Source organism: Xenopus laevis, chromosome 1L (assembly GCF_017654675.1).
Source record: "Xenopus laevis strain J_2021 chromosome 1L, Xenopus_laevis_v10.1, whole genome shotgun sequence".
Lineage (NCBI taxonomy): Eukaryota > Metazoa > Chordata > Amphibia > Anura > Pipidae > Xenopus > Xenopus laevis.
The window spans coordinates 143,322,569-143,334,581 of record NC_054371.1 but is presented as its reverse complement, the minus strand read 5'-3'; the positions used below and the strand labels follow the sequence as shown (position 1 = coordinate 143,334,581).

Genomic DNA, 12,013 nt, shown 5'->3' with positions numbered 1-12,013 from the left:
TCGTGTGGTTAGCACAGGCGTTTTTACATAGGCGCCCATACAAAACTGTCGCCTGCGCCGGTCGCGGCGACTGGCGCGGCGCTTTGTCGCCGCGACCGCAAACGCAGGGCTATCTCCCCGTGTGGACTAGCCCTTAAGCTGTGAGTCTAACTTTTCCCAAGCGACCTGTTATCTTATACTGTTACAATGACATTTCCTTATCTTGAAATAGTTACAAAAGTATCTTATAAGCAGCTGTGACTGTTCTGGGCTCTTCAATTAAGTTAGAAACATTGTTTCTTTTTGTGGCTGTTCAGTGAAGAGAAAAACAGGACTTTGTAGAACAAATGAGGGACTGCGGGTCAAAAGATGGACTGTCCCTCTAAAAAAGGGACAGTTGGAAGGTATGTAATTGAGAAGACACGTGACACAGCATTCAGAAGTAAAACTTCAAACCCGAACAGAGGCAAAGTCGGTAGAAGAGAATTTTGGCAATCACGGTTGAAAAAGAGCCCATCCCTCCAACTTGGGGGCGGGTCAATGCGATAAGAACCGCCCTCTCCCCTCCTTTCTTTCACTTCAGGAAAAAGCAATGTTTGAGTGGATGAGAGGTGACTGCTGACTGCCCACCCTCCTCCTCCTCCCCTGCTCTGTGTGTGTGTGTGTGTTTGTGGGCTGCAGTCCATCTGCTTCTTGGAAAGTTAGCGACCTCCTTGCACGTCCCCCCTCCTCCCCTCACTGGCCAGTAACACTGCGAGGGGTCGCACTCAGCAACTGCTATCAATCGTGCCAGCGCTCAGATGCCTTCAGGAGGGGAAGCGCAGTGACACAGGCGACAGCGCAAACTTCCCGGGGGCGCAAGGGAATAACAAGTCTCCTGGCTGTGCGCCCTCTCCTCCTCCTCCCGGGGATCTGTTTGAACTTTGCAGCTTGTCGCAACTCCCAACTTGTCGCCTCTTATTCAAGCCGAACGCTGGGGTAGAGTGAGCAACATTGCCACTGGTTCTTCATTATTAAGTAAAGTCAGGTCCTATCTCCCAGTTGTAATTGCGCTTGGGCATGGCGGGTTGCTGCCTGAGTGCGGAGGAGAAGGAGTCGCAGCGGATAAACGCCGAGATAGAGAAGCAGCTCCGCAGGGATAAGAGGGATGCGCGCCGGGAGCTGAAGTTGTTGCTGCTGGGTAAGTAACAGTCTTCTCTTACATCTCTAACAAGTCTCCTCATAACATTGGCTCCACTCACTGCCTTCTAAATGGGCTCTTTCCTCCCACTCTCCCTGCTCTCTCCCCTATAATCTATTGGTCACAGGAACAGGGGTCTCTTTTTTTCCCCCCAGACTTGCTCTTTTCACCATTTTCAATCATATGTCAAACAGGTGTTTTTGCCATTCTGTCTGCCATCCAGGTCTGGCTCATAGGGACACAAATGACTTTGCAAAGAACTAGGTATGGTCTGTCTTCATTATGTATGGATTCCTTATGTATGTATGTCCAATGCAATGTATGAGACTGTATTCCTGCACTATGTATGCACCTCCTGCACTGTCTATGACTCTCCTGAACATTCTATCACTGCGCACTTTATACTAACGTGTGCCCCTAGTAGTATCCACTGTCTGTTTACCACCTAAAGTAGTTTGGCTCCCCTTCAAATTGACTCACCAGTAGTATGTATATAAGGAATTGGGCATGTTCTGTGTCCCAGTAAAAGTAACATCTACCTGTACTATGTGCTTCATACACAGTATGGTCACCCTACACAGGACAGTAGTCATAATAAAAAGACACAAGGTGCTGGTGTGCCATTGGGTAATAGTCTCCAGCTCCAAAGGCCTTATGGGTTACCCAAATCTTGCTACTGCATTTACTATGTGTGGATCTAAGTTCTTCACTTATTTTGAGTTTTCCAATTTTTGGCAACTCTTAAGATGGCCATAGATGTTGAGATTTTTAAAAGATCCGATCATCATTGTGAGACAACGATTATCTCGGAACGATCGAATGAATTGTACATCAACTAAAAAAGACCAATTTGCCAGGAAAACAAAGGGGAGCTGCCTGCTTGGCCCTGCAAACATAGATAGATTGCACTGGGACCGACAAAGATTTTTTAACCTGGCTGATCAATTTCCTTTCTCGGCAGAAAAATCATAAGATGTTCGATCGTTCGAATCCCACTAACTTAATGATAATTTCAAAGGATTGTTTGGACTTCGCTAAAATCGGTCGTTCAGCAAGAGAAATCTTTGCGTCTACTTGGAGCTTTAGTCGCAGATTTATCAAAGGTCGAGGTGAATTCAAAGGGATTCGGCCGCATACAGACCTATTCGATCAAAAACAGACCTATTCGACCCAAAAAAACCTTCGACTTAATTTTGGTTGGTCTTTTTGAATTCAAATTTCAAAGTTGTTTTCAATTCGAAATTCAACCCTTGATATGCCCCTTGGACTATGGTTTTTTTGTGACAAGATATCAAGATATATTTTTGGTAAAGTTTACGGGGCAGATTTATCAAAGGTTGAGGTGAATTTTTGACTAAAAAATTCAAATTTTGAGCTATTTCTTGTGTACTTTGACTAGGGAATAGTCCACTTGAAAAAAATTTGAATATCAAAATTTATCATGTACAGATGTAAAAATTCGAGTTCGACTATTCGCCAAATAAAACCTGCCAAATTGCTGTTTTAGCCTATGGACGACCTCCTAGAACATATTTGGAGTCAATTGGTGGACTTTGAAAAATCAAAGTTTTTTTTGGGAAAAACTTTGAATCGAATGCGCTATTACTTCGATTTGAACTATTCAAATTTGGCCGAATATGGACCTATTCGATTAAAAACGGACCTATTCGACCAAAAAAACCTTTGACTTAATTTTGGTTGGTCTTTTTGAATTAGAATTTTGAAGTTTTTTCAGTTCAAATCCGACCCTTGATAAATATGCCCCATCATGTATACTTACTCCATAGGAGCAGACATACATGCCATCTTTGTTTATTTAACCAAATGTGTTGCTTATTATTGGGGTTCATCTTCATGCTTGTTAGTATGAGTCATATTCAAGGTGCTCGTAGCTAAGGTGTTTTCTATATCGTCTGTGTGCTCGCCCACCTTGTGAAAGTACATGTCTGGTTAGGCCTCCTTCACACTTGAGACTTTCATCCCATTCATTTTGCCATCTAATAGGAGGAACCATTGCCTCCAGTATGTCAGCTAGAACAAGATGGGTATGTTCCCACTGATGATGAGGTTCTGAGAGTACAGGTTTGGGACCTGTTATCCATAATGCTTGGGACCTGGGCTTTTCTGTATAAAGGATCTTTCTGTAATTTGGATCTACATACCTTAAGTCAGTGATCCCCAACCAGTAGCTTGTGAGCAACTTGTTGCTCTCCAACCCCTTGGATGTTGCTCTTAGCGGCCTCAAAGCAGGTGTTTATTTTTGAATTCCTGACTTGAAAGCAAGTTTTGGTTGTATAAAAACCAGGTGCACTGCCAAACAGAGTCTCCATTTATGCTGTTCCTGGCAGTAACTCCGCCTGAGGCGACGTTCAGGATGCCGCCCATCGCGCTTACCTGAAAATAGCCGACGGGGGTCCGGTGAAGGCCACATCTATGGCGCAGAGAGCGAAATTGCTCTCACTGCGCTAGAAAAGCCAAATTTCCGGTTTAGAAACCGGAAATTCAGCTTTTTAAGTTACCAGGAGCGGCTTTTTGCCGCCCCCGGTAACCTCTGGGGAGCTGGCATCTGAGTCAAGGTGCTCACCTTACCTCATGGCAGAAACGCCCCTGGGGCTACCAAATGGTAAATCACAGCACTTATTTGGCACCCCAAGAACATTTTGTATGCTAGCGTTGCTCCCCAACCCCTTTAACTTCTCGATGTTGCTCATGGGTTCAAAAGGTTGGGGGATCCCTGCCTTAAGTCTACTAGAAAACCATGTAAACATAAATAAACCCAATATGCTGGCTCTGCTTCCAATAAGGATTAATTATATCTTAGTTTGAATGAAGTACAATGTACTGTTTTATAATACACAAAAGCCATGAATATCCTGTAAATTATATCCTTATAAACGGTGAGTTCTGATGTCAACAGTTATAACAGTGAGTTCTGATGTCCTTTCTGTCACGACTCACTTAAATTTGTGTAGTATAATAAAGTACCCCCAGTTGCAAAATATGAGGATATTCGAAGTTACCTCGGAGTTCCATGACCTGTATAAAAACACTCGGCATTCGGCCTCGTGTTTTTATATGGTCATGAAACTCCTTGTTAACTTATAATATCCTTATATTTTACAAGAGGGGATACTTTATTCACTATATTATTAAGGAGAAAAGGAAATCTTTTTATATTTTTTAAAAAATTAGTATTATTTTGGATAAAATAGAGTATATGGGAGATGCCTTTCCGTATTTCGGAGCTTTCTGGATAACGGGTTTCCAGATAACCAATCCCATACCTGTACTGTTATTTGTGTTCAGGTTTTTCGAGGAAACTGAGTGTATACAAAATGTATGGTAGAATAGTATGGTGAGTGTGATTTACTCATTTACAAATACACAAAGCAGCAACCTCACATATTTAACCACTTGATATGATAATAATCCTTTGTGACATACCTGACTCAGTAATGTTTGTCCTGTTAGTGTGTTTGAGTATCTGTCTCTCTATAGATTCAATATGTATATGCACAAAGTTAAAAGTATAAAAACAATTCAGATTAAAAGGATTCATGTGCAAGGGACACTCCAATAGTCTAATTTGCAGTGTGTGTAGCAAATCGAAAAGTAATCTCATGGAAAACATATGCAAAGGATACCTGTAGAGTGTAGACAATGATCCGTGTAAATCAACCCGCACAATATATCAGTTTTCCAGTTATAATAGTATAGAACTGTGCTGGGAAACAGGAGGCTTGTGGGTGAGACAGACATGGCCCCAGTAGAACATCTCTGCCCCCTGACTTTTACTTACCTGTAAGATGTAATATTATTAGTCATATGTTAATGGTAAATATTGAAATTGAATGGGTCTGAACACAAGCCTGTTGCCAGTTTGTATCTGACCATTGAGCCATGGGTTTATAGATTGTCAGCTCCTCAAGACGGAGACCTTGTTCCAAGTGTATAATCCTGCCACCTTTGTGTTTATTGTCTTGTTTACACTTGTGGTGCTTTGTAAATTCTACAGTACAATGCAATGAAATCTACAATTGTGTAAAACAGAAGAAAAGCACTATTCTATAGCTAAAAAACATAAAAACATGATGTTAGTTTATGTATATGTATGTGTGTATATATATATATATATATATATATATATATATATATATATATATATATATATATATATATATATATATATATATATATATATATATATATATATATATATATATATATATATAAACAAGGGAAAGTTGTGCTCACCACTATTTTTAAAACCATTAGGCGGGGGTGCAATGAGGCTGTGACCACAAAATACATATAGTCAAATACAAGATTCCTCTGCACTCAACCCATTATCAATATATTTAAGACAGAGACATTTTGTGCATACTGCTACTAAAAAATGCCTTACCCTTTAAACAAAACAGGGATTGTTTGTCCATATATTGCAATATATTTAAGCTGGCCAACTACATCAAAGTCATCCCATATCTGGCCAGTCCTATGCTTAATTTTATCTGATTCATTAAGAATTCTATTGCTTCATTATACATTTTACAAAGGGACTTGGTTTTACCTGCAACTTAACTTGCTGCTTTCAAAGTAAACCTCCATACTTGGCTGCCCTTTTATTAGACACCAGTGGGATCACCTGACTATAGCTGGGAAGGGTGGGAGCTACAACATGGAGCTGGTCACTGCTCCTGTATAAACTATAACAAACAAGGGAAAGTTGTGCTCACCACTATTTTTAAAACCATTAGGCGGGGGTGCAATGAGGCTGTGACCACAAAATACATATAGTCAAATACAAGAGTCCTCTGCAGTATGCACAAAATGTCGCTGTCTTAAATATATTGATAATGGGTTGAGTGCAGAGGACTCTTGTATTTGACTATATATATATATATATATATATATATATATATATATATATATATATATATATATATATATATATATATATATATATATATAATGTGTCTTAAATATATTGATAATGGGTTGAGTGCAGGACCTCTTGTATTTGTGTGTGTGTGTGTATATATATATATATATATATATATATATATATATATATATATATATATATATATATATATATATATATATATATATATATATATATATATATATATATATATAAAAAATATATACACATGCACTGATACTTTCTATGGAACCCCCACTCTTATGTTAGAAAGTAACTCAGTGACTACAGTGAATTCCTGTTTATCCACATGTTTCAAAGTGACTAGTCAGGTTTTATATCTCAGCAGCAGATAACAGTTGAGATCTAATCTAGGCTGAATGTCAGCTCCTTACGATAGCTTGCTGCTTCTACTCAAACCTGTTTGTACATTGTTTTGTTTTTTGCTTATGTGGTTAAACAATTGGGGAATGGCAGATTTTCGGAGTTGTAACTGAGAGTCGCTAGAGTCGTAATCCTTTCTCCTTACACTTTTACACTGCTCTGTCTTTGCAGAACTGGATAAATCACAACTTAACCTGATGTTTCCCTATTCTTGTCCTTTAAAGTGCAAGGTGCATTATAATACCTTACTAGATAGTGTGCTCCAGTTAAACATCAGCATGTGTCAGGCATTTGGCAGACAAAAAGTGGGAAACTAAAGGCTGAATGGATGACAAAAATGTGTGCTAATAATCCTGGTCAAGGATCTCTCTATAAGTTCTCTTTGGCCAGTTTAAAAGCAAAGTGTCTATTTTAAATGCAAAAGACACCACAAAGTGTACTCAGTAGACTGCAGCTGCTAAATAGTATTGTATTCATCAGTTTACTCACAGAACCTGGCTGTGTTGTTGGTTGGTAGTCTGCTCCCAATAGAATGTACAGTATTGACTGTCAGCTATCTGAAAATACTGAGTGCCTGCCATTATGTTTCTCTTTTTATTCGTTCAGTTGAGAAATGTATTAAACCACTTTGATATTTGAATACAGTAGAACCCCCATTTTACGTTTTTCAGTGGACCAGAAAAAAATTATGTAAAATCTAGGAAAATGTAAAATCAGGGAAATGTATTGTGCATTACATATATAGGTGGTAGACTGCACCTTTCTTTGACTTTTTCAGCACTTTCCTGTAAAAAATCGTTTCATGGTGTGCGATGGCATTAATGCAGTGCAGATTATGGGGCAATGTAGAGCGTTAGATTATGCACCTTATATATTGTAATTCAATGTATTCTTCACAGGGCAGATCTCATGTAGTCCTAAAGCCTTCATTTGAGTCTACAATATAAGGGCAAAGCAGATAGCTTCAAAAGAAAGCTTTTCCCCCTAAATTACATCTGCTTGGTTCCCATTGCTTCTTTGGGTTATAAATTTGTGTTTCCGCAGAATCACCAACAGGCCACCATCATTTTGCTTACTCCCATGCAGTTTCCCTTTATTACTTGTACACTTGTGCTTGTTAAGATCTGCTATAAGTATGTGTGTTCCTTCCATCACAAGTGCACCCTTGACCTCTTTAGTAGCACAGTATACTGGGCATTGCACAGTAGCTGGGACATTTGGCTGCAATTTGTGTAAAAGAATCTAGAAGCCATATGCACTGTAACAAAAATGACAGTTTTCGTCCTATGTATGACCAGATTATCCTACCAATATTAATCAAGCACGTTTGAAACTGCCATCAGACAAAGGCCTGAATTAGCATGGTGATGTGGTCCTCATCTGCTGGGTCTCCATAAACCTCCAATATCGCCCCGTTACTTGCCTGTTGTCTGAACGATTGAATAATCTGGATTTAGCCCAGCATGTTGTTGGCCAGATTGGGTTAAGATCTACTTGTTTGATGATGTCACCAAAGCAGTGGATGTTAACATGTATGCCCGACAGGATTCTAACACAATTCTACCAACTACGTTCTTCACATTATATTGTGCAGCATAGAAACAACCTGGGCTTTCTAAATCTGCCTACATGTTTGTGTAATTCCAATTCTGTAACAAGATATAAGGGTCTAAATACAAGAAATACTGTTTCGCATAATATGTGGGATTTGTATCAGAAATATGTTTTATTATCTTACATCAAGTGTCTAATTACTGCTAAAACTAAAAAAAATGTCTGGAAGGCTTTACTTTTACTTACTAGATAATACATTCACTCATATTGCTAATACTGCCTCATTCATTAAGCTATAACTAGTAAAATAATGCAAGTGTGAGTTAAACACTTTTTACAGATCAAATTGTATAAAATACACTTTTTTTGTTTAATTAGTGTTTTACTTGTTTTGTTAATGAGGCTTTTACACCTTTAGGGTTGGACAGAAACATTTGCCGTGACTATAAGGTACGCGCCGCGGTGCTGACTGCCACGTATATACTAGCGGTATTGTGCCATTGCCTAAACTTAAACCGCTAGTCAGGGATCCCCAACCTTTAGAACCCCTGAGCAACATTCAGAAGTAAAAGGAGTTGGGGAGCAACACAAGCATGAAAAATGTTCTTGGGCTGCCAAATAAGGGCTGTGATTGGCCATTAAGTAGCCCCTATGTGGATTGTCAACCTACATTGAGGCTCTGTTTGGCAGTACACCTGGTTTTTATACAACTAAAACTTGCCTCCAAGCCTGGAATTCAAAAATAAGCTCCTGCTTTGAGGCCACTGGGAGCAACATCCAAGGAGTTGGAGAGCAACATGTTGCTCACAAGCTACTGGTTGGGGACCACTGCGCTAGTGGAAAGAAAATGCGGCGTGAAGCTCACCGAAAACGCTTGGTAAATAAGCATGTGTGTCCGGGCCTAAAATATTAATCCCTATTAAAATGCTAATACTTCCCCAATGGGGCACCTACAAGAGGTGTGAAATGAAGATTGGGTGAACCAATGCAGAGCAAGTTATCATAGAATTGATCACATGGGGAAGAATTACACAGAACTGGAGGAAATGTCTTTCTTGCACCATTTTTAAGTCGTTTGAAAGACAAATTCATAAATGTCTGTAGCTGTCTTTCTTTCAATATAATATAAAAAGTGTCCCCTGCACGTGGGAGTTCACATGTCATATTCAAATGATGACCAGTTGGTATTTGAATCAATTAAGAAAATATCCACGGCACACAGGCTGCTGCAAGCAAGGAACCCCTTGCACGTTTAATGCGGAAGTGAGCAATGTTTCGGGGCGTGACTAACATGTGGTTTTTTAAAATTGGGAAATTTCTTAATTGGCATTTGTATGTATGTGCACACGTCTGTATTGAAAGCTTATCCTGTTATTATCACCTAGAAATCAGCTCTAGCAATAATAGACGTTGTTAGGAGATTAACTCATTCAGGAAAAGTAGCATTCCTCAGCACAAAGGGTGAGTTTCACATAAGCAGACCGAGACAGACCCACATTGTTTTTAATCTAATGACTTGGATCTGTGACGGCGTTCACAAGCCAGTCAGCTACTTTAAAGGGATGCTATCACTTGTAAATTTAAATTCTGTGTTTTTTGTCCAACTTGTTCTTTTATTATTTTAACACCAAATAGTGTATACAGCACATATATTAAAAATATCCCTCTTGGAGAAAAATGTGATAAAGTACCCTTGATCAGCTGTTACCTCTTCCTGTAGAAAAGAATGTGAAATGCTCTGCCTCTGGCTGTAGGCACTGGCAGTTACAGGCATTTATTAGAAAGTATCTTGTCCTTCTGAGTGGCACCCACCTGTTACCTCCAATGTCTCCTGCAGGCAATTTCCACTGCTTTTCCAAAATGTTTGCAATACCCCTCTTTTCTGATTAAAATGTTGCAGTTTCCTTGATTGAAAGGGCATGGGCTTACCTATGCAGTAGTTGGCAGTTAGCAGTTTAAATCTATTTTCTTGCTATAGGCACACACACTGCTATTTCGGGAGATTAATCGCCCATCGACAAATCGCTTCTTCTTCGGGTCATTAATCACACTTCCCATTGGCTAGAATGTAAATCGCCTGCAGGATGGCATTTGGAACGCTTCGTTTTCTGAAGTTGCCTCACAAGGAAACTTCGGGCAACTTCGGAAAGCCGAAGCAATCGGAGTGCCATCCCGCTGGCGATTTACATTCTAGACGACTGGGAGGCAGTTCAGGGATATTAGTTGCCTGAAGAAGAAGCGATTTGTCGCTGGGCGACTAATCTCTCAAAATAGTAGTGTGTCTCTGACCTTAATCTCCTTGAGATCATGCTGTATTTCAGACAGTTACAAAGAACCTGTGAGTTTTTTATGTGGCTCCAATTCACTTGCATTACAAATGCCTGTAGGTCCCGGGATGAGCACTTTCTATCTTGTAAATGGTGACCGAACATTTTCAGACTGAAAAAAATTCATGCTTGTAATTTTACACATTTCCTAAAAAGTCAATGGGAACCATAGGAGGTGATTTTCAGCCTTTTCAGATATGCTGATTGAAAAACATTCCATGTGATTTATAGCCTTAAGCTGGCCACAGACGCAAAGATCCGATCGTACGAATCAATGTACGATCAGACTTTCCCATCTCCCGACCTGCCACTAACCATAAAGATCAAAGTCTTACCGTTCAGATCGAATATAAAGTTGTAAGAACAGATCAGCCGATGTTCTGCCCCTGACAGCAATCGTACGATAGACAAAGCTAGTGACAGTCTCCCACTGAAAATCGTACGATCGGCAATACACGAAGCGATATTACCCCCAGCCGACAGAAATTTTCTAACCTGTCCGATCGACCAAACGACCGATCTCCGCCGGATGAAAAATGTCGGGACTCTCCACACACGGTCCGAATATCGTACGAATCCTCGATTCGTACGATCGGATCTCTGCGTCTATCGCCATCTTAAGAAGTCTACGGAGGCAATCTGCTTCAAGGTAGTGTTGAAGAATTGCTTGACTTAAATGGCAATGCTATATTTTGGATCTTTCTGGATAATAGATTCCATTCCTGGGATGCTTGGTTCAAAACATCTGCCTATTTATCAACTTCAGTTTAGTCAATGGCCGTAATATGTATACTCCCCTATCTGAACCACCATTAGGTTCCCTTCTTCTTTGACATGATAGTGCACCTACACACAGGTGTTCACACTTACCAATGTGTACTTTGTATATTAACATGTAAATTGGAGAGGCAAAATAATGTAATGAGAGTTCAGAAGGTGAGTATAAACAACAGAGGTTACACTGAGCTACGGGGTAAACAAATGTATGAAAAATTTAGCTTTAGGCTTGCTCATTGAGCAGTATGTTCAGTTTAACTAGTCTGTCATTTTTGAAGAAAGAATATTATATTTGCCCATTAAGTGCATTGCTCTGACCACAATTCTTGAATTTGCATAAATTCTGATGGTTTGTCATTGGCCAAGCCTCTCCCATTATTGTCTCCTGCATACAATAATCTTGTTAAACCTGTACTACACAAAGCCTAGACCTTTACCGGTTCTCAGTTTTTTTTATTTATTTCTTTAAATTGTTTTATTATGTTAAATCTGGATAAAGTCAATGATTCCACGAGTGTGGGCAATTCTTATTCTTTATTGTTTTTCTTTTGCCTAACTAACTGGCAGTCAGTGAGACATCTCAGTTCTAGAGTTCTGTAAAAGGGCCATGGAAAGATCAGCTTGTTTGGTGACTAAATTAGGCAGAGCCAATCTGGCAAATGAGATCATAACAGGGGCCTGTGCTGATTTGTCAGGAGAAGAGTTATTCAAAGGTCAATGCAATACTCCTACTATGGGATTTTAAAAGCTGTCCAATATCTGTCGGATCTCCAACATCTCAGCCCATGTGTTTCGACTCTGCAGTCTTTTATAACGATAAATGGTCCGTGTTGGGGGCTTCCTATCAGTTTCAGATTATGCTCCTATTGCACCACAGGTGATGGACCA

General features: G+C 39.7%; 1 protein-coding gene across 2 annotated transcripts in view; it reads left to right on the top strand.

Annotated features, from left to right (window-relative positions):
- The first annotated feature begins 555 nt into the window (after nt 1-555).
- The window catches only part of gna14.L (guanine nucleotide binding protein (G protein), alpha 14 L homeolog), a 71,692-nt gene continuing 60,234 nt past the window's right edge, over nt 556-12,013 (top strand). The window contains exons 1-2 of one of the 2 annotated variants that reach the window (XM_041575552.1): nt 556-1,159; nt 1,383-1,423. Coding sequence is in view for 1 of the 2 variants with exons in the window: in NM_001090281.3 (NP_001083750.2) it covers nt 1,039-1,159 (121 nt within the window). In the remaining variant the exon portion in view is untranslated. 2 annotated transcript variants of the gene reach the window in all.